Source organism: Zingiber officinale, chromosome 10A (genome assembly GCF_018446385.1).
Source record: "Zingiber officinale cultivar Zhangliang chromosome 10A, Zo_v1.1, whole genome shotgun sequence".
Classification (NCBI taxonomy): Eukaryota; Viridiplantae; Streptophyta; class Magnoliopsida; order Zingiberales; family Zingiberaceae; genus Zingiber; species Zingiber officinale.
Window position 1 is genome coordinate 5,307,235 of NC_056004.1, and position 21,437 is coordinate 5,328,671.

General features: G+C 37.0%; 4 protein-coding genes across 6 annotated transcripts; 3 read left to right on the plus strand and 1 right to left on the minus strand.

The window, feature by feature from the left end:
- The first annotated feature begins 68 nt into the window (after positions 1-68).
- On the plus strand, positions 69-2,334 carry LOC122026078. Its single transcript, XM_042584713.1, has 3 exons — positions 69-312; positions 1,841-1,919; positions 2,051-2,334. Exons 1-3 carry the CDS (start codon positions 161-163, stop codon positions 2,114-2,116), a joined length of 297 nt encoding a protein of 98 aa, XP_042440647.1. The 5' UTR covers positions 69-160; the 3' UTR covers positions 2,117-2,334.
- Positions 2,335-3,183: 849 nt separating this feature from the next.
- On the plus strand, positions 3,184-6,354 carry LOC122027716 (glycine-rich RNA-binding protein 4, mitochondrial-like). Of its 3 annotated transcripts, none has more exons than XM_042586715.1 (5): positions 3,184-3,287; positions 4,856-4,970; positions 5,057-5,125; positions 5,204-5,310; positions 5,579-6,354. In XM_042586715.1, exons 2-5 carry the CDS (start codon positions 4,862-4,864, stop codon positions 6,026-6,028), a joined length of 735 nt encoding a protein of 244 aa, XP_042442649.1. In that variant the 5' UTR covers positions 3,184-3,287; positions 4,856-4,861; the 3' UTR covers positions 6,029-6,354. The 3 variants fall into 3 exon arrangements, with proteins under 3 accessions (XP_042442649.1, XP_042442648.1, XP_042442650.1); XM_042586714.1 differs by having other exon boundaries at positions 3,229-3,351; XM_042586716.1 differs by having other exon boundaries at positions 3,229-3,311.
- Positions 6,355-9,927: 3,573 nt separating this feature from the next.
- LOC122027565 (ribosome biogenesis protein WDR12 homolog) lies at positions 9,928-14,838 on the plus strand. The gene is made up of 14 exons (XM_042586550.1): positions 9,928-10,176; positions 10,263-10,363; positions 10,458-10,564; positions 11,968-12,003; positions 12,138-12,223; positions 12,301-12,365; positions 12,437-12,565; positions 12,657-12,791; positions 12,959-13,102; positions 13,450-13,558; positions 13,645-13,781; positions 13,871-13,906; positions 13,986-14,086; positions 14,601-14,838. Exons 1-13 carry the CDS (start codon positions 9,990-9,992, stop codon positions 14,073-14,075), a joined length of 1,362 nt encoding a protein of 453 aa, XP_042442484.1. The 5' UTR covers positions 9,928-9,989; the 3' UTR covers positions 14,076-14,086; positions 14,601-14,838.
- Positions 14,839-17,415: 2,577 nt separating this feature from the next.
- LOC122026167 lies at positions 17,416-21,037 on the minus strand. The gene is made up of 3 exons (XM_042584810.1): positions 20,768-21,037; positions 19,674-19,735; positions 17,416-19,391 (listed from the first exon to the last, which is right to left on the minus strand). The coding sequence occupies exon 3, from the start codon at positions 19,357-19,359 to the stop codon at positions 17,710-17,712; it is 1,650 nt and encodes a 549-aa protein (XP_042440744.1). The 5' UTR covers positions 19,360-19,391; positions 19,674-19,735; positions 20,768-21,037; the 3' UTR covers positions 17,416-17,709.
- Between the last annotated feature and the right edge of the window lie 400 nt (positions 21,038-21,437).

Sequence of the window (21,437 nt, forward strand, 5' to 3'; positions counted from 1 at the left end):
ATTAAACCCATGGGCCGAACCACCGGGCCAAACCTCCTCTGCCTTGTCTTGTGGCCAGCTATGGATAAGCTCCGTTCTTCTGCAACTGGAACCCTGCGGCAGCAAGTTGCGACCGAAAGGATAAGTCTGGTGGGCGGAGAGAGGGAGGCGAAGTAAAGAGATGGACAAGTACTTCGGTAACGCTTACCGCGGCGACCCTGGCGTCCCCCACGCTGATCCTGACCGTTTCGCGAACATATGGATCGGATCCGTCGCCTTCTCCGCCTTGACATGGATAAACCCTTACATGTGGCAGCTCTCCAACCAGTTCAAGTGAGAAACCCTCTCCCAATCTGTTCTTTTCTCCTTCAATTTCATGATTAGAGCTTCGTTTTTTGTTTTGATTGGGATTTTCTTTGTTTTCTCTACATTTTTTTTGGGTGGAGATTCGATTGTTTTCCTTTTTAGAAGGGGCTTTATCATAGTTATCAGAACGCAATTGGAAAGCTCCGGACACTGATCGAGCTAATAGGTCAATGGTGTCAAAGTAGGTCAATTGGTCGATTGCATATCAAATTAGGAATTTACCATGTTGGATAGTAATGTGATGATCGATCAAATGAATGAAGACAAAGAATTAGAGGATGAAAATTGGTTAGTTATGCTTACCTATTCTTAACCATGATATAGAGGATCTATATGATCGACACCAAGAAGAGTCCATTAAATCTATTTCTCCCTGCAAAATCATTACTTTTTTTTTAAAAGAACATCTAAATCCTTAATATTAATTGAGTAAATAATTTTTATGTGAGAAAAATGCTGCATCTGCCAGGGATAAACCGCTTCGGAGAAAACCACATGACACATTCAATGGGTTAGGATCTATCAAATAGTGCCAGCCCTACTGAGACTTGAATCCATTACTGTCACTTATTTACATAAATTATTCTTCTCTGTTTGTTCTAATCGAGCACTGTATCTTCCTTATCGCACTCTGGTTGGATTCAATGGTGTGGTCTTACTGAGTTTTTAACTCTTCTGTCTCTCTTGGCCAATTTTAAATCCAATTCATGTTTGTAGAAATGGATACTGATGGAAAGTGAAAGAATGCTCTAAGGTTTGGATTTCAACAAATAGGATCATTCAGTAATCACTGTCGTTGATTATTTTTTAGGAAAAATAACTCCAAAAAGTTTATGGACGAGGAATGTGTTTGGACAAGAAAAAACAATGTGCTGTTATAATCAAACAATGGAAATGAAATTTTTTAAGAGAATGGAATAAAATGTTACCAGGAAAATATGCAACAGATGGGAGGAATATAGATTAGAACTGTTATGCCTGAATTATTTAACAAATGACCCATATCGTTTTACTATGATCTGATTCTTGGTTTCTTTCTTAATCAAGAGTCTAAAACAAAGATTACTATAGAGGTTCAAGGTGCTGCAATTCGAGTCGTACTAGCCCTTGGTTGTATATATATTGTCTTAAAAATCCAGTTGAGTTATTCAAGTTTTTCCCAATGTAACCAAATTTTAGCGGGTGACATTCTGATTTAGACTTCTCATTTAGACTGACTGCACCGTATCGAGTGGATGCTAGTGAAGTTGCAGGTTCTTATGCTGTGATATGGATCTATGTGAATGCAGGTTCTTAATTTATGGTGTTCTTGCTTGTTAAAATCAAAGATTCACTGCACATAGCACTTACATAATTTTCAGCTTTATTCCTAATTTTCCTACATTCTGCACTTTGCTGCCTCTTTATCAACCGTGCTCAATAAGTTGGTAATTTTTCATATGCAACACCTAATCGGGCTACATACTTATTAGTCGTATGCTTTGTGCTTCTGCAGCTGGCATGACAAGGCCATGCTGTTCGAACATTACCATTGGAAGAAAGCCTTGCAGAAGAATGAACCATACGAATTTAAGGTGAGATTCTTACTCTTTTATGCTTGGTTTTTTACTGTTATGGCATGTTAATGCTAACGATACGAATTTACAACTAGTTAATGTTTTATTTCTTGTTCATGCAATAACATAGTTTCTTCTAATTTTCGCAGTGGAATCAAATGTCCAGAGCAGTTCGAGATTCATACTACTTCAACTGGCCAGTTTACTTCCCCTAGCTGCATCTTTGTGTTCACCTATTGCAAAAACCAACGAGCAGCGATGTATTTGTTGGGAATAACAAATGGAACCGTGGACGATTTGCTAAACTTTTAAATCTACTTTTAAGGTCTGGTTGAATTTAATGAGCTTTTAGTTTTCGTGAATTTATCTTTGTATGGTGTCAAATGGATTTAATGTGATATTAAGTCTAAAATGGATTAAGGGAAATTTTGTATACTGTGTCGGCTCCTTGTGGTTTACTATTTTAAAGGAGTCTTTTAAAGTATAAGAAGATATCGTGTGGTAAATTACAGTTTAGAAGTATTCTTAGAATCTGATTAGATGGAACTATTCGATTCATTAAAATAGAAATCAAGAGTAATGAAGTTTATTTAAACATCTACAGAATTATCAAATTAATTTAAACTTTTAAAATTATATCTTAGTTTAAAATTTGATGGAAACTTTGTATTTCTGAAATGTCAGGAAGGGCCATTTTAAATTGCAAAGATACCCTTGTTATTTGTAAAAAACATAGTAGGGCATGCCTTGCCGTATATCACCTTTGATGGATTTTTACTATTTCATCCAAATTTTTTCTACCGATTTAAAGAGTACATTTTCAGTCCTATAATTTGTTTTTTTTTTAAATTTTAGTCTTGTTATGAGTTGTAATTTATAATATTTTTCAATTTCAATTTTTTTTCCTTCAAAATTGAAATTTTTTAACGGAAAATATTCAATTTGTGGTTGGAATATAAAAAGTACATGAGTCATACAAAATCAAAATCTCAAATTCAATTTACAACTCATCATTTTTCGTTAAAAAATCTCAATTTTAAAAAAAGATTAAAATTAAAAAATATTACAAGTTAAAGAATTAAAAATATAAATTGACTCATAATAAATATAAAATTGAAAAAAATATAAATTACTAAAAACATAATTTTATTTAAAGAGTATTCTAAAATAAAACCCCCATCCGAACGAAGCATCTTCCATCCATCGACCGCCATCAGACATCGTACAAGAGTCAACAACGGTTGGGATTCCATCATTATAAACCATCGAATCATCCAAACAGCCACCGGTCCTCTACTTAAACCCACCCTGTGACTGTGAGAACCGAACGAAAGGTAGGGTTTTGGCCAGGTTCGATCGAGCAGCGCCAGCAGTCCTCGTAGACAGGTAGCTGATCTCGTCTGGCACCTGGTCGGTGTAACGATTCCTTTGCGTTCGTCCCCTGCTGCTAGTGCGTCTGCTGTAGACGTCGGCCTTTTTTTTTTTTTTCCCTTTCTGTTTATGAGAGTCGTTTGTTTCTGTTCTGGTTTAATATATTCGATTCACTCTTTGATCATGGAGATTGCTATTGATTCCTCTGTTTTTGCGTTAACATGATGAAAAAGAAGTTTAGGGTTTTCTCGTTGCCTGCTGGTCACAACGTTATCAAATATAGCAGGATAACTTATGATTTTTGTACTAGAGGACTCTTATTGATGCTATGTATATTTTTCCTTATTTTTATATGTGTGAGTTTTAGCTGCTGAAACATTGAAGGTTCATTGTTATGTTGATTTTACCTACTAATCATAACGTCCGTAACTGCATAAACTTAGAGCGAGTGAAGTGTATGTCTAAGACGAACACCTTGAAACGATATTGAAACCTGAAGTATAGTGGATAACCTTATGCAAATAATTCATTATTAGATATAAGTATTGGTGGTTAGCATCCTATCAGTAAGAGATAATTGCTCAATATTTCATAATTTGTCAGTTGGCATGAACTTGTACCAAGCTTTTTGAGAAATGAATGTTAGCGGCTCTAGTTTGCTTTGTCACATTTGGATGCTGGACACGTGGTACTTTGGGAGACTGATTGTCTTGAACTAGCCTTTGGAAAAATAGAAATATTTAAACAAAACTCTAATTCAATGTCATAACCCTCTCATTTATTTTCTTCACACTTTTCTTTTAATCTGCCCCCATCAGTAATCACCATATATCCCTTGTCCTCCTCATCCTCTCTTTCATCTTGCATGGGCAGGTTTGTTGATTTTGTCATGAGAACTACTTTCAATAAACAAGTCATGTTTTTTGAAGTCCCGAATTCCTTCTTGTTGGTTAATATGGATTCTCTTTATGCTCCAGGAAAGTACACTTCGATCCTAGGCTTGATTTTGCATTTCATTAATTATTTTGAGCCCCTTATGTTGATCAGCAAGTTCTTTCTGGGACTTTCCCATTAGAATGGGTTAAATATAATGAGATGAGAATAAGTGCCTTTGAGTTGCAAATACGAAATTTTTTCTTCTTGCAGACTTTGAAATTCTTTCATAAAAATGTTAAATTACCATGACATATGCCTGTGTTTTTTTTCTCAATAAGATGTACTGATATGCAGATAACTATTATTTTAAGGTCTATTTTTTTCTATTTAGTTGCTCATTTCGCATTGTTGAATACAGGATTTTCACAAAATACTTCAGTAACCTCCAACATGTCAATTCATTTCTAAATTGAAAAGAAACCTGATATTAATTGTTAAAACAAATCTGTTGCTCTGTAAATTTAGCAAGCTTGTAGCTTCTAAGTCTTGTTGCTATTGACTTCAAGGCTATTTAGCAAGCTCTTCAGACGTGAGGCTGAAGTAGGGATGTCAGAATGATCCAACAGTACATTTGTTGATTATTTGTGTTTACCTTTGCAACTGAAAAAAAAAAGAATATTCTGTTTTATTGTCCATATAATTCTCAGGTCAACATGGCATTTGCAAATAGAGTTGGAAATATCTTGAAGAAATCTCTGGCTTCCGGTCCATCATTATTCCAATCAATGCGATACATGTCATCTTCAAAAGTTTTTGTTGGAGGTTTGGCAAAATACGTTTCAGAATATCTTATTGCCTTGCTACTGATTTTCTGTTACACAGATTATGATGCTCTTATTACTTTATAGGTCTTTCATTTGGCACTGATGAATTAAGTCTAAAAGAAGCATTTTCAAATTATGGTGAAGTTGTTGAAGGTAAGTCGTGATTGTCTTTCTGATTTCTTTTTAATCTTTGCAGTACATGATTATACTCACTGGTATTTACCTATGCAGCTAGAGTCATCGTTGACAGGGAAAGTGGAAGGTCTAGAGGGTTTGGTTTTGTGACTTTTACATCCAGCGACGAAGCTTCAGCTGCTATCAGTGGCATGGATGGGAAGGTAAATATGCTTTGCTGTTGTTTTTGTTTATTTTAGATAATGTTCAAATAGAATATGTAGATGTTGTTGCATCATTCATTTTAAAAAGCATGAAAGTGATAGGCGCTTTATGGGATGCATAGCACAAATTAGTAATATGATTGCATGGAAATATGGTTGGCTCACTAACATTAATAAAGGAGGATAGTACCTCTGTGTATGTTGTTTAACATGCATGCATGGTTTCAATCTTATGTTCTACTATAAACAATGAATCTTACTGTGTCAGGATCTTCATGGACGGATAGTGGGGGTACATTATGCAAATGAACGAACTGGTGGATTCCGCAGCGGCGGCGGCGGCGGCTATGGTGGAGGTGGCTATGGTAATGGTGGTTACAGTGGAGGAAATTTTGGAGCTGGAGGATATGGAGGGGGCGGTGCTGCTGCTGGTGGATATGGTGGCGGTGACAATGGTGGTGGTGCTAACTATGGAAGCAGTTTTGAACGATATGACCAAACCAGTACTGGCAGAAACTTTGGTGTTACCGATGGTGCCGGTGGTATTGACAGTTATAATTTTGGTGGTGGCAGTGGTGGTTATGGGAGCGGTTTTGGTGAGAACCCATCTACTGGTTTTGACAGCAACAAACATGGCAATGATCATGGCGCTGATAATGGCTATGGTGGCAACATTACTGACGACTCGGTTGAAGACTATGCCAACAAGCGAGGCTGATAGTCGCAGACTATGAACTTTCAGTCAGTGAGCTTCAAGTATTCCAGGAAATAAATATGCAAGCCCTAGGAATCAGATAAAATGTATCCAATGGATCTCTCCTGCTATTTTACTTTTTTGACAGACTAATTTAGACATGAAATTCAGCCTTTTCCTAGCGCACGATTATAGTTTTCTAGTCTCCATATAAACACGGTTGTGTTGTAATCCTATCTCTCTGGACCATTAATTTGTTTGTCGTGATTTTGAGTTGTTCATTTGAGGGATGTTGTAGACCTTGGATATGTTTGTCATATTGTATCCGCTAAGTACAGATCCATATTGTATCCACTGAGTTCAAATCCTGTTAAGATCTTACACGTCGAATTATGATTGAAATTCAGTCAAAATTTGTGTTGATTTTAAAAATTTATTTTTCTATTTAGGTTATAGTTTAGGTCGAGTCAGACAATCAGAAGTAGTTGACAGCGGACAAGTTGTTTCTACTTAGCACTATACAATCCGTCTATCGCCGATGATTTTTGGTCATCTAATTTGACTCAAAAAGGTAAATTTTGAAGAGATCATAGTCAATTTAACTACACATTTAGTCGTTATATTCACATAATAATTTGAAAAATAAATTTAACTACACATTTAGTCGTTATATTCACATAATAATTTGAAAAATAAGTTAATTAGGATGGTCAATGGTTGGATTTGACATGACTTTATTTAATGGATTGTTAAAGTTAAGATATAATATTACATTTTAAATCAATGTTTTATAAAAAAGAATTCATTGTTTCAAAATTAGTTTCCTTAAGATATATCTAAATTAATATGCTAAACATTGATCGAAAATTAAAAAGGTGCCTTTTATTATCATCAAATCAAATGTCTCACTTTAATAAAAAAAAATTAAAATAGCACCTCTATTTAAAAAAATTTATTTTATTTACTCCATCTTAAAGGTGTGCCTGTTTTACCAAAGGTGCTCTTGTGACCAATTTAGAGTTGTCAACTTTGATTAAAACTATGTTAACACAGTTCATTTTGAATTTGTTTTTAACTAGGTGTTGGTCAAATGCCAATATCATCTTTATGGAAAAGGATCCTCTAGTCCTCTTATCTTGGTCCGCTCTTATATCAGTACAAGAGGATTGATGAAAGATAATGATCTCTATTTATTAACAAGTAAGGAGCTATTATCTCCCATCAATACAAAGGTTTATAGACTGATCCAACTTTTACGGATCAAAGGATTTCATCCTCATCTTTATACAAAATAATTTTTAAGATGGAGAATAAAGAAGTATTTGAAAAAAAAATATTATAGGTGAGATATTATTTAACAATAAAAATTAAAAGGCATTGTTTTAATTTTTCTACACATTTTAGAATTTTTTTTTTCCACGGAGAGCAAATCCGGCTAAGGCATATGCCTAGGCCCAATAAACCAAAATTTTTTATGCTTTAATATTATTTATATGTTTTAAAAAATTATTCACTCTTAATTTTAAATTATTTAAAAAAAAACAAATTTAAATTATTCTAATATTATTTATTATTGATTTTTTTAATTATATATCTTAGTTTCCTAAAATCTAATGGATTTTTCTTTTGCTGTATTTATCTCGAAAAAACGAGTGCTATGGTAATTGTCAGTAATCTTGAATTTTTTTCTCTCGAATTCTAGCTTTTTTTTCTCTCCTGTCATGTCTTTCTTTTTCCTCATAGATGATATTACATCTAGAATGATCGATCTAATTCTATAATAAGTTTATATTATTTACTAAGATAAATCAAAAAGTACTCATAATGGACCAGTCTAATCCTATAATAATTTTATACTATTTACCCAGGTAAATCGAGAAGTACTCACGGTGGATGGCTCAAAAATTCAATATCACGTAGTTGTACGTCTCATTTAAAAGAAAAATTTTTACAAATAAGTTGTAACTAGGATCGAACCGTAAATGGCTAGGTGATAATTTGACATCTTTTTGTTGTATCATAACCTTGGGGGCTTAACTCTTTTCCAATAAGAACTAATATGATGAATAACGCAGGGCCCCGAAATCGGATTGAAGTCAAGAAAATCGACTGATGTAGCGATTGAAGTCAAGAAAGTATCAACACTCGAGGATAGCATGGTCATCTGTCTCGACCGAGTGATTTAGCTAGTTGGATTGTTGGTCTGATTAGATCCCGAGTTTCTCAGGATCGATGAAACCTAAAATTGTATTAGTGCATTTCAAAATTGAGTCAACAAGTGTCTCTGCCGAGTGGTTTGGCAGATCGGATCGTAGGTCCGATCGGATCGTAGGTCCGATTAGACATGCTAGGCATGAGGTCCGACTGAACCAGACTCTTTGATCAAGTGAATAGGCTGAGCAGATGCCGAGTCCTTAAGAGTGATATCATTCCTTAATCCGACCTAACAGCGACTGCAAAGGAGATCCAATCAGGTTATAAAGGGGACTCGGTCGGCTTGCCGACAAAGCATATTGAGAGTTTATCAAACCAACGATGTAATATTCTCTTTTGACATTTTATGTAATAGTTATCAGATAAATAAAGGAATATTTCTTGTGCACCCTTTATAACGGAACCTTTTACTTTGCACATCATAGAGATGATGGATTCATTTTCGGAAAGATGTTATAATATCAGAAAGGTTGATCCTTTTTTGATAATATATTGAGATTCCTATTGAGAATAAAAATAATACTATATAAGGAGGTTTTCTACATCTGTAGGTACGTTACGCAACCGAAGGCACTCGAATTCCATTTATCATCTCTATTATTCGTTATATTCTTTTTTATTTAGGACTATCTATTTGACTTGAGCGTCGACCTATTTATGCTAAAAATCCTTCCCTAGTCAAGTCACTGGAATTTTTTTTCTCTACTCTTTTTGTCACTAAAATACAAATCGCTCAACTCTTCTTCACCTCGCACTCAAAGTTTTTTCCAGTTAGCATTCGATCTACCTGTATATCACACCATCTTTTCCATTTTTAGACACCATCAAGAACAATAAATTAGGTGTTTTTTTTTTCATATCCAAAATAGTATTTTAGCTTTTTTAAACATCAAATTTATTCGGAATATGAAAACGCAGGGAAAAAAATAGGAAATTTTGTAGAATCTAAAACAGATGGACTTTATACTAATATTAGAATCAAAACTTAAAAAAATCAATTGATTTTTTTAAAAATCATTAGAAAATAATATTTTAGGAAAAATTAATAAATCCAAAATTAAAATAGATAAATCGTATAATTTTCTTTCTAATACATAGAATACTAGTCACAATATTTATTAATATAAGTTTCATAAAAAAAAATAAACAATTTAATAATTTTATCAATTAAAAAAATTATTATCAAACATAAATATAAAATTTTAATGAATATTTTTACATCTCAAAACAATAAAATTATATATATTTTAAAAATTAATATTAGCTTTTTAAAAATATATATTAAAGATTTGCGTAGGGCCTCGGAACAGGTAGATTTGATTGGTCAACTAAATTAAAAAAAATGATCTAGATGAATTATCAAGGGTAAACAAATAGATTGGTCAAACTTGTAAAATAGATTCAGACAGATTTTATAAAGATTAACTATCCATGATTATTAATATTTTGAATCAATTTAGATACCTATGTTACATTTATATAAAATCAAAATAAAATAATTACCGATTGAGTAAATCTATTAAACAAAGACATTTTTTTTAAAAAAATATTTGCTCGTTATCAGGAAATTGCTTTGTTTTTGAGCTCCCGAACCAGACCGAGTTCAATGCCGGGTTTGGACGGCGGAGTTAACCCGAGTCAGGGAAAACGCTAACTTGCCACGTGTTATTTTCAAACCTGCTGAAGAGTGTAAAACCCTAATCATATCACGCCCTACTTCTCTCCTCAACCTCGCCCCCCTCCTTTCCCCCAGGATATCGGATTGAGGAAGATGGAATTCGGCTTAGGAAGCGGCGGCGGCGGCGGCGGCGGCGGCGATGAGTCTGCACGGCGAGTTCAAGTGCGGTTCACCACCAAGCTCGGGCCGCCGCTTCGGGTGCCCTCGGCATCTCTAGCCGTCCCATCCAACCTCACACGGATGGGCCTCTCCGAGATCGTAAATCTCCTCCTTAAGAACGGTAACTTCTCTACTTCATGGGCTTGTTGAGCCTTCGGCATCTTCTAACTAGAGGGCATTGAAATTAAAAATTAACCCTACGTGCAGTTAACGACGAGCACAAGGTCCAACCTTTTGATTTCCTGATCGTCGGGGAATTGGTCCGACTGCCACTTGAGGATTTCCTGCTGGCCAAGGGAATCTCGGCGGTGTGTGCTTGCTATCTTCTTCTTCTTTTTATTATTTTTAGTATCTGTCGACATCCTTTGATTTTTTGGATCTTGCTTTTATCCTGAATTGCAGGAGAAAGTGCTTGAAATTGAGTATATAAAGGCCATAGCTCCAAGGAAGCAGCCAAATCCTTCGTTACACGATGACTGGGTTAGTTCTGTGGACGGCTCTAATCCAAGGTACTTTATTTTTCATCATATGGTTTTCCTTAATTTGCTCATCAGTTTTCTATTAGTTTTTTTGCAGTTGCTTCAAAATTTTGCACAACTTTTCTCCCTCTTCATATGTTCCTCCTAAATTTTATTTCCATACTTTGCATTCACTTTAGCTTCCATGTTATTGAATTTTATTGAAGTCTCGGATCACCCATTGATAATTGCTGTTGACAGAAATTGTGTACTTTGATACATGTACAGTTTGCAAAGGGCATTTATGGGTTTCTTATGTTGTATCTTTAACTTTTTATGGTAGAAAGTGTAGTTTTCTCATGGTTTACTTAAATAAGATGGATATGTGTGAAAGGCGCAACATTAGAAATTTAACTACTTCATTGGCCATTTTTAATGTATTATCCTTGGTTGACCATTTCCAGATGGCAGCATCAACAAGTCATACGCCCAACTACATACACTCATGGATTTTATCTCATTACTGACTGTTGATCTTTATTAGATTACTGGCTACTGCATCAAAACATTGTTATGGCTCTTCTTTTTTTCATAAGTATCATTTATGCTCAGATAAATTTAATTTGGTTTCTCTGTACTCCTACTGCCGTTACATTTACATTTATTTGACTTGCTTAACAATAGAATTTACACATTATCATCGAACATCTTCCTGTTATTTTAGCTTATTTTCTTTCATTTTTTCTTTACTTCTTTCATTTTTGTTTCTCTAATTCAGCAAGTGCACACAATCATTCCACCATTTTTATCTCTTCTACACTAAACTTCTTTATGCATTTTAAAAGTTTTTTTAACCACCTAAACACTCTGACCTATAACTCAAAATGTTGTCTCATGTTATGCAAAATTTTGTCTAATTTTGTATTATTTGACCTTCCCCCTTATTTTTGATATTATAGCGCTTTACTTTTATTATTAATTTTCTATCGAAATCAACTTTTATTATAATACGCAAGAGACTAAAATTGCCTTTTGATATCGGGCAGAATTTTAAATTGTGCATAAATTCCACAGGCTGTGCTATTGCATACCTTGTCCTGTGTTAACTATTGCCTTTTTTCTGTGGATTTTGTAAATCATTTGTATTAAATCTTCTTTATTGTGATTAGTTAACTGGTACTGACTTGTTGAAGTACGCATTCATATTGTATATTGTTTAGTATGTATCTTTCTGTCACTAATAACTATTTGAAAATTTTGGACCTTTTTGCTAATACTGAGTCACACATGACGTACTCAAAACACATTTATTATTGAAAGAGAACTCATTACTTTTTTGGTGTCACTTTATATTTTGTTTTCTCTTTGCTGATAGTCTTACCTTTGATGCTCTTGGAGTATAGAAAGACTACCATATCAAATTTTAACCTAATGAAACTTTTTTTCCATTGCAGTTACATATTAACAGGTTGTTATGATGGCATTGCAAGGTGAATTTTCTGATTCTAATTGTTTCCTGGCAGTCATGGTTCTTCTTAGCCTTCTCCATCAGGAGATTAGTCACATAAACAGGAGTCAGACTGCTTGTTTAGGATTTATTTTGACAATGTCTATTCGTTTTTAGGCTGTGGAAAGGAGGTGCTGAGTGTACACATAAGCTAGCAGGGCACACTGGTGCAATTACTTCTGCTGTTATAATTAATGGAAAAGGTCCACTTACTTTGAATTAGTATTTCTGCTTGTGAGATTATTAATATCAATAATTTACATATGTGATTCTTCAACAGATGATAGTAAACATACCTTCCACATTGCCACTGGGTCAAAAGATAGGTCATTGAGGTTGTGGAAGGTAGGCTAATTGTGTTTTACACCACTATTTATGAAGAATTTACTGATTGTTTTTTGCTCTCTATCTAATAGGTTCTACTGTCTACCAACTTTGATGGCATTGACTATTCAGAGCAACCAGTGAATGTCAGAGAATCAAAAATTCTACAAGGACACACAGCTTCTGTTCAGAGCGTCTCTTCAGATCCTTCAGGAGACATGGTACAAATCCTAATTTTCTTTGATCTGTTATAGATAATGTAACCTGGATTATCTTCTTCTTGGGTCTGATTTATTACAAATTTTCTTTCAGATTTGCTCAGGTTCCTGGGATGGCACTATTAAGTTGTGGGAAGTGAAGAACTCCGATGCAGATGGTGATAGTGTATCTATAAAGAAAAGAAGACTAATATCTAACACTGCAAATCAAGTAGAGTCACAGTTGGAGGTATAAATTATTGTGGTTACTCTTTGGCTATTTCTTTTATTTGCCTTGTCATGGTAGGTCGAAGTATGAAACAATTATCTGGGGTACTATTAGTAACAAGAAATATTCAGTGACCTTTTTGCATGATGTATTGGTTTCTTTGTTGTAATCTTACTGGTTGACTGCAGGGTGTGGCTGTTACAACCTTTGTGGGGCACTCACAGTCAGTGTCTTCCGTAATTTGGCCAGAGCATGAAACAATATATTCAGCATCATGGGATCATTCTATTCGACAATGGGATGTAGAAACTGGCAAAGATACATGGAACATGGTATGATGTAAATTGTCTTAGATATATCTATTTTCAGATATAAATATTACAGATTAAAACAAAATAATGAACTGTCATCAATTATAAGATTTTTATTTCATCTTCAGTTTTTGATTTGTTAAGATCCTTATCAGTTATTAGTCAGGCTTCATGCAAGGTACTTCAGTTGGGTTTTGACCATCTGGTAGTTGATTAGGTCTGATTTTGGATATTGTTTCTCTGCAATCCCTAATCAATGCTCTAGTAATGCTTAATTCACATCTGATATGCATTGGTATTTATTGAAAATGCTACTTCTGCGATTACTGCACACTTAGTTTTCTTGACATCCTTTAGTCCATGCTTAGATGTGTGGGAAAGTTCTGAATTGCCTCGATGTTGGTGGCGAGAGCTCTGCTCTCATTGCCGCAGGTGGCTCTGATCCTGTCCTCCGTGTTTGGGACCCTCGCAAACCAGGTGAAGCAAATGAGAAAAAATTTATACCAGTTAAAACATTCTTTGTTCTACTGGCATTGAAATGGAGTTGCAATCTGTTTGAACAGGATCTCTGGCTCCTGTTTTCCAGTTCTCATCCCATTCATCTTGGATCACAGCTTGCAAGTGGCACCGGAAGTCATGGTTCCACTTGTTATCAGCTTCTTATGATGGGAAGGTGATGCTATGGGATCTTAGAACTGCGGTAATTTTTTCTTACCTTATTTTGGGTTTTCCACATTACACTTGAATACATATTTCATATTTTGATTTCTGATGATAATTTTTATCCAGTGGCCATTAGCAATCATTGATTCACACAAAGACAAGGTACCTTTGGTCTTTTCCTTTCTCAATTCAGCATAAGAATTAGTCCCTGAGTTCTGATTTATTCTTTTGTTGGATAAAGGTATTATGTGCGGATTGGTGGAAGGATGACTCTATCATTAGTGGAGGAGCTGATTCTAAGTTACTCGTATGTTCTGGAGTGTCAATTTAATAGAATGAACGGTGAGAATAATTTTTTCTTACACCTGTGAACATATACTAACTTGATATGACTATTCGAAGGCAATGAATAGGTTCAATGACTAGTAACTTAATTTTACTTGTAGTTCAGTCATCAATAACAGAATAAGATGCATGTATTCAATACTAGCAGTTGGAACTCCTTGGCACTTAAAGATACAATAAAGATTAAGGTAGAATGGATGAAAATTTGAGATGAATTTGCGGAGTTCCTTGGAGAGACAAAACAAGAATGGTCACATTTTAGGATAGAATGGCTAGATAAATTAGTTATGATGTCGAGATCCTATAATCTGTTTGCTTTGATCACCAAATATTGCTTTCTATACTGGAAGCAGAAAACAGTGAAAAAAAATGTGAAATATTTGTTTGTCTGGCTTCTTTCCATGGGTGAGTACACGGCTCTTTTCTTTATTTTGGTCGCAACAAGCCTATGAATCGATAAATTTCTTTATTATATATGGCTGAATCTAACTTTTGTTGGTTTCTTCGTTAGAATGCAAGAGTATCCTCGATAACCGGTTGAATGTTCCATCTCAGACGGGAGAGGTGTAAGAGTATCCTCGATGAATAGATGAGCATTCATCGTTTCCAAATTGAACAAAGATTATTCATCACTTGTAACTACAACTGTGTTACGCTAGACTAAACGGTATTGCAAGTTTTTCCATTTTTGAACGACGCTGAAAAATATGTTCTCCATTTTTGCCTGGATTGAGAATTTACTTAGCATAGAGGACAATGGCTTTTGTATGGTGCAATTATTGTTTGATCAAGACTCAGCTTTACCAGCAATGCAATATTTAACACCATTTTTCTTTACCAATTAAATGTATAAGTTATTTACTCTATTTTCTTAACAAAATTTGAAGAACTGGGGGAAAACACGCTTACTAAAGCCACAAACAAACGAGGGCCCATCACATGATTCATTCCTCTTTTCCAGGAAAAAAATTCAAATCGTATTTTTTTTTTGCTTTTTTAACTTTAGTTGTCCTCGTTTCCGGGGAATTTATAGTAGAAACAATCTGGTCGAGTTCCAACACGAGATTTACGATAGTAGTCCAGACGTATAAAGAAAATTCTGAGCGAAAAACGTTTTGCTCAAAAAGTGGCAGCAGCGCTACTGAAGCGTGTTCATCTTCCGATAATTTCCCAATTGTAGAAATATATAAATAGAAATAAATATGAATTTTGAATGGGGAGTATTGTTAAGTGTTCATAATTTTTTGTAACCTCAGCCACTCGATTGCCACGTGCAGAGATGGTTATTGCAATGAACAGATCACTAAAAAAAATGAGTACATATCGAGAAGAAGCTAATTTTCTGATTTGGGATGTGGACACGGAGATCGCAATAGAATCTGCCAGAGTTGGGTAAGAACACCTGCGATCCATCGCAACATTTAACAAGAAGCCACGACAAAGGAAGAATAACCAATTCCTTGGTGCTCAATCATTTCACCACTTCCTGATTTGTATACCATTTTCTCACGCACAGTCTCCGTCGTTCTTCACGGTGATTCCGGGACTGTAGACGTCCACCAACCTCTTCAGCACCGCCACTTTGGTCCTAAGCAGCAGGATGTACTCCGCCGTTTCCTCGAACAGCCGGTCGGCGGCCGCCGCGGCCTCCTCCTTGGCGCCGCTGTCTCGTTGCGGTATGAGGCTCCTCAGTGCCTCCAACCGCTGCGCCACAGCTTTCGATGACGACGCCAGGCTCTGTTTCCTTCCGCCGGCGCCGAGCCGGCGCCGAAGCGTCGAGTGCTTGAGGATCCCCTTCCTTCTCCTTCGCCCGCTCATCCTCACAACCGAGCTCCCGATCTTCTGATCCAACCCAATGCTCGTTGCCATCGGCATCGCGGAGTCGAGAGACCGAAACAAGTGGCCGCCGGGGAATAAGATGGGAGGCAGCGCCACCCGCTCGACTCTTATGGAGCTTCACTCTATTCCAATAGCCCTCTGCATTCGACTTAATCACGAAACTACCACCCAACAAAAGCAAGCTAGAGAGACTTCTGGTGCAGATGTAATTCTCTACAGAGAAAGGGCTAAAAACCTCCTCGAAAAAGTTAAATCTCAGGAAACACGATGTTCGCCCCACCACGCGGCACGTGGGGACCCGAAATATTCACGTGCCTCAATTGCCAAAAAGACTCCGTTACGCCAAAAAGCTACTGCCAGTCATACCTCCCAATGACTCAAACACCCAACAAAGCGTGGGCACTGCATGGCTCGTGCCCGCGGGTGTTTCTCTGGGTCAGGCTTCGTACGCTTCGTGTGCAACGGAGCGCCATGTTACTTGCACGTGGCCGCCAGTGCCTGCTTGCTCCCTCCCGTAACGTAACGCTTCTTCCTCGAAGGCGCATTAGCAGCACCCGATCCCACGGTCCACATCGAATAGGGACGGCGAGGCCCTGTTTCCGGCATATATATGTATATATAACGGCTTGCAATAGCGGGCGTTACAGCAACCGCTGTCCACGCGTACTGTGCGCTCGATGAGCTATTGGGTGTGTTAACTGGAATGGCATGCATGTGGGCCCTCAGTGAGATCCCGGGGGCCACGTTGCCAGTGTCAGAGTGACAATCACATCCATAGAGCGAACATCTTCATGTGCGTTGAGTTTCTTGAGAACGGTGTTAACCAGTGCAGGCCATTATTGTTCCAGGTCTATGAATGGAAACCCAGGTATATACAGATCGCAAATTTTCTATTTTCTGAGTCGAATTTTGATTATGAGATTTGTCTCAATAGTGAGCGCAGTTGGACTGGAGGAGGAGAGGACGAGGCACGCCTGACGCCTCTGGCAGTGGCAGAGGGGGGTGCATGCATGCGCTGGAGAAAATGTGGGTATGGATTGGCAGAGTGGGTGATGGGTGGAATGCATGTGAGGAGGAGCGAGAAGGCGTTGCATCCGCCGCGTTGCTGAAGAATTACAGGAGATGGCGCAGTGAAGTGGAGCACGAGGGGGTTCATGGCACATGGTGCATGTGGATGTGGGGGCGCGCCGAGGCGCAAGCACCGCCACAGGATGCGTGCAGCGGCGAGCAGGACAGGGAGTGGACGCCTGGCGCGCGCGGTGCGCGCAATGCGCTCGCTTGCCAGCAGCACCAACGCGGCACTATCCTGTCTTCGGATTTGATGGGCCGGGCCATGTGCTCCGCAGCCCATGGATTGGACTGCTAAAGCCCGACAGCGCGACATGTCTGCCGAATAAATGTTCCCACAAAAGGGGACAAGAAGAACTTGGCCCAGAAGATTTTTTTCTAGAGTACCTATCAGTGGCAGCTAGTCCTTTACGGTGCATCGATTGTGATGCGGGTGATGATTGTCACAGCAAAAATTTCATCAATGTATAGAACAGTCTCTGCATGCTATAAGCTCGATGAAAAGCACTGTTCATTTGGATTGGACTGGTAAGACCAAGCAACATCCTTCGCTAAACTTATTTCATATAACGAAGCGCCTCTCTATTAGAGCTTCTTTTTTTCTACAACTCCCAGTTGTCATACTGAGGTAAGCTCTAAAATTAAAAATTAATTATAGTTAATAGCTAATTCTATTGATTGTTACATTGAATTAAGTTGCAGATGCTAGTTTCTTATTTTGGAGAATGGAGAGAGATCACGGTTTCAAATGCCCTCACCAATGCCTGCACTTTGTTCTGAGCAAGTTTGCTTGCAGTTTCTTCGATCACATTATTGAATAGACCACGCAGGTCCTTTTCGAGAACATCTTGATGCCTCCTCAGTCCAAATGATGCCGCCTCAGCATCGAGATCAGATGGAACGTCCACCCTAGGCATTTGTAGAAAGTCTTTCCGTCCAACGCGAGCACAATTGCCACTCTCAACCTTATGTGGAATTCTTCTTCTGAACTTCAGCATGTAAGGCACGGAGAGATTTTCTTCAGGATGAACACTAGCAGATTGTTTCATCCTCCTCCCTCTGAACATTGAAGTTTTACTATCACTGCCACTTTTGATTCTCTCAGTTTCGTACTCTAATTCACTGAATTCGCTGATTGCAGAATCTGATTCATCGATTTTGGTGTCATTGCCAGTTTCTGTTTCCTCGGTTTCATCCTCTGGTCCAGTTACTTCAGCAATTGCAGAATGGGATTCCTCAGTTTCTTCATCATATGCCAAAGAATGGGATGACCAGTCATTGCTAGATTCCTGCTCTATGCCATTTGGAAAATTCTCCTCTTCCGTTGGGGAATCTAGCTTGACTAATGAAAAGTCAACAGATTCTGATTGTGGGGATTCAGGCTGTGAAGAATCTAGAATGCCCTCTAACTTCCATGGCATCTGAGTTACAGAGACAAAACCATAATTCTCCTTATTTGATATTTGTTTAAAGCCATCAGAGTTGCTATCTACTTTGGGCTGAATAGCAGTTGTTTTTTCCTCATTGTTTTCTTCATCAGGTTTCACCATTTGAAATTCTTGGTCATTGTTCATTGCCTCCAAGCATGGCTCATCATTGTTAGCATGGTTGTATGAATGAGAAGGCATTTGAGATTTCATTGCTTCTTCTACCATTCCTGGCATACCTCTGATATTTCTTTTCTTATATGCTTCATTTCTAGAACTATTTGAGCTGTGAATGGTAGGCTGAGATTCAACCCTTACTGGAATTGTGTTTGCCTTTGCAAGATAAGTGATAGTATCAATCCTCTTGGTTGGCAATGAAGCTGTTTGCTTAAATCTGTGGTTTTCACAAGCTTTATTGCTGCCTTTTGTAGATGTTGTCTTAAGTATGTTGTGTTTTCCAGGAGAATATGCTTTGTTTAAGCGGAAAGCAGGTTCTTTTGCTTGATATTTTGTCTTAGGCTCACTCTTATCTTCACTTCTGGAAGCTATACGAGCAATTGTCTGCTTCACAACTGCAGTTCTTTCAAAGTTGATAGATTCTTTCATCCATCTAGACTCCTTGATGGCATTTGGTTTATCTAGATTCCGTGATGTCTTCGTATGAGCATTTCTAGTCTCTTCTAAATCCAAATTGTTCACTTGGCGTAGACCTTTATGTTGCACTTCTTCACCCAAACTTTCGGTAGCGATACCTTTACTGCCATCTTCAGTGGCATACTTGATTCCACACTTGCAATAACCATGACAAGAAGTCTTAGGATTTCTTCGGTGAGTAGGAAGAGACTTTCTGCGACAATCAGAAGAAAATAGTGGACCTCCAGCAATTGTTGAACCAGTCAATTGTCTTCTTGTTCCTTCCCTTGGTTCTACAGACATTCTATCTGCTGAGTTCCAATGCTTCTCCCTGCCTGTAATTATAGGAACAAGAGTTTTCAATCTTTAGCAGACAGCTACAACTGAATGACTCTTATGAAGCATATAAGCAAGATATACATCTCATAGAAACGAGAATTGAGGAGTTTTAATAAAAAAGAAAAAACTACTGATAAATTCAATGACAATTTTTTGTAAAGCAACTATGTTACATTTTCTTATTATTTTATGAATCTACAAAGTAGAAAAACAGCAAATGAACTTATAATTTCAGTTCAGTGACAAAGAAAATATCAGAAACTTCTGAGACAAAGTACCTGATGAGTTATTCAAATATGAATTGGAGTTGAGAATTTGATCCCAAATCACCTCATTCAACCTGAGAAGATAGTTAAAGAAGTTACAAGAAAAATAATGGAACATTGGAATCTGCTAGGGTATCCATCCAAATCTACTTGACACTGCAAATCACTATGATACACCACCACTCTCAACACTTGGTTTATATTGTGAGCCTAAGAAAACAAGATCATGGCGTTGATTTGTGATCCAGATCACTCAATACTCTTTTAACATTTGATCATTTGATGGAAGCATGTCTTACTGCATCTGTCCAATCGGTGACAACAAGTAATCGAACATAAAGAAAATCGTAAGGGCAAACACATGAAAACGTGGGAGCTATATTGAATTAAATTCTTGAATCAAAATTGCCTTTGCAACCCAGTATTATTCATACTGGTATAGGCAATTGAAGGATTACAAAGAGCTGGCAGTAAAAGCATATGGAGTAATAAAATGGTTCGAGTAGTCCACCTGATGAAGTTATGATAGGGATTAGGGATAGCATGGGATTTGCATGTCGCAAAGCTGATACATACTGATTCAAAGCAAGGAAGGTAAAAACAAAGAAAATAAGTTAAGAATCTCAGATATATATGAGGGCAATGATATGTAATCAAATTAAAAGAGAAATAAAAGGGCAGAGAACTAGAAAAGATCTAAGCCACCACTCTATGTCCTTGGACAGGACATAAATCTTCAAATACACAGAAACCACCCAAAAAAATGAATAGAATATTCCTTTATAATGTACCAGAGAAGTGAAAACTGAAGAAATATCGCTGAGATCAGTCGCATTATTACATGATACGGAATCCAAAACAAGAGTATATAAGACCACAACTTACACAACATGAAAGTTGCCTTACGGATAAAAATAACACCTTCATAATCCTCGCTCATCTAACTCAACTAAAGAAATCACCACATCATCTTTTATATTAAAATACGGACATAGACATTCGAAAATCTAAGAATAAATAATAAATCCCCCCAAGGATAGATCTTTGAACCAGAAAAGAACACAAGAACAATAATTAACGACGAAATCCGATGCAGAAGATGTTACCTTTTAGCGAATCTGAGCAACCGGAGAAGAAGAGGATGTGGTCGTCAGGAGGCTGCCACCACGAGTCAAGGAAGATCCTTGCAGACAAGTTGAGGGCAATATCCTTTTAAAGCCGCGGGCCTGTTCATGGATGGAGATGGAGGAGGAGGAGGAGGAGCAGAGCGGAAACTGATAATGGCGTGAACGGAGGGCTGCGCCATGAATGAAACCGTCCGATTCGACCGTCGAAAAATAATCGGGGCGGAGCGGTGACAGTTTGAAGCCCCGACTCTTCCGACGGGGAGCATATAATTAAGGAAAAAGATAAACCGAATGAGGTATCAGTTCCGTTGACGAACCCAAAACGTGGGGCCCAACAACCAGTAGTTCCCATAGGAAAAAAAAAAAAAAAAAAAAGGCAATTTTTTGGCCTGTCCGTTTGAAAGGTACATTTATTATTTTTTATGATGTATAAAAACAAAAAATCGAAATGCAATTTGCAAAAAAATATCTAGTATATATATAATTTGTAAATAACTTTAAGTCATTATATATTTTTTTCCCACAAGCAGTAGTTTATCTCTTTATATTAAAAAAAAATAACACCCAATCAAGACTTCTTGAGGAAAAAAAAGAAGAAATAATTAAAATAACTCATCATTATTTTACTGATTAAAAACTAATTCTCAAC

What these genes read in the sequence shown, in the direction of transcription:
- LOC122026078 (XM_042584713.1), top strand. Translation starts at nt 161, where the DNA reads ATGGACAAGTACTTCGGTAACGCTTACCGCGGCGACCCTGGCGTCCCC. An exon ending in CAGCTCTCCAACCAGTTCAA is followed by an intron (nt 313 to 1,840) that starts GTGAGAAACCCT and finishes GTGCTTCTGCAG; the next exon opens with CTGGCATGACAAGGCCATGC. An exon ending in ATGAACCATACGAATTTAAG is followed by an intron (nt 1,920 to 2,050) that starts GTGAGATTCTTA and finishes TAATTTTCGCAG; the next exon opens with TGGAATCAAATGTCCAGAGC.
- LOC122027716 (XM_042586715.1), top strand. Translation starts at nt 4,862, where the DNA reads ATGGCATTTGCAAATAGAGTTGGAAATATCTTGAAGAAATCTCTGGCT. An exon ending in TTCAAAAGTTTTTGTTGGAG is followed by an intron (nt 4,971 to 5,056) that starts GTTTGGCAAAAT and finishes ATTACTTTATAG; the next exon opens with GTCTTTCATTTGGCACTGAT. An exon ending in TCAGTGGCATGGATGGGAAG is followed by an intron (nt 5,311 to 5,578) that starts GTAAATATGCTT and finishes TTACTGTGTCAG; the next exon opens with GATCTTCATGGACGGATAGT.
- LOC122027565 (XM_042586550.1), top strand. Translation starts at nt 9,990, where the DNA reads ATGGAATTCGGCTTAGGAAGCGGCGGCGGCGGCGGCGGCGGCGGCGAT. An exon ending in AAATCTCCTCCTTAAGAACG is followed by an intron (nt 10,177 to 10,262) that starts GTAACTTCTCTA and finishes CCCTACGTGCAG; the next exon opens with TTAACGACGAGCACAAGGTC. An exon ending in TGTTATAATTAATGGAAAAG is followed by an intron (nt 12,224 to 12,300) that starts GTCCACTTACTT and finishes ATTCTTCAACAG; the next exon opens with ATGATAGTAAACATACCTTC.
- LOC122026167 (XM_042584810.1), bottom strand. Translation starts at nt 19,359, where the DNA reads ATGTCTGTAGAACCAAGGGAAGGAACAAGAAGACAATTGACTGGTTCA.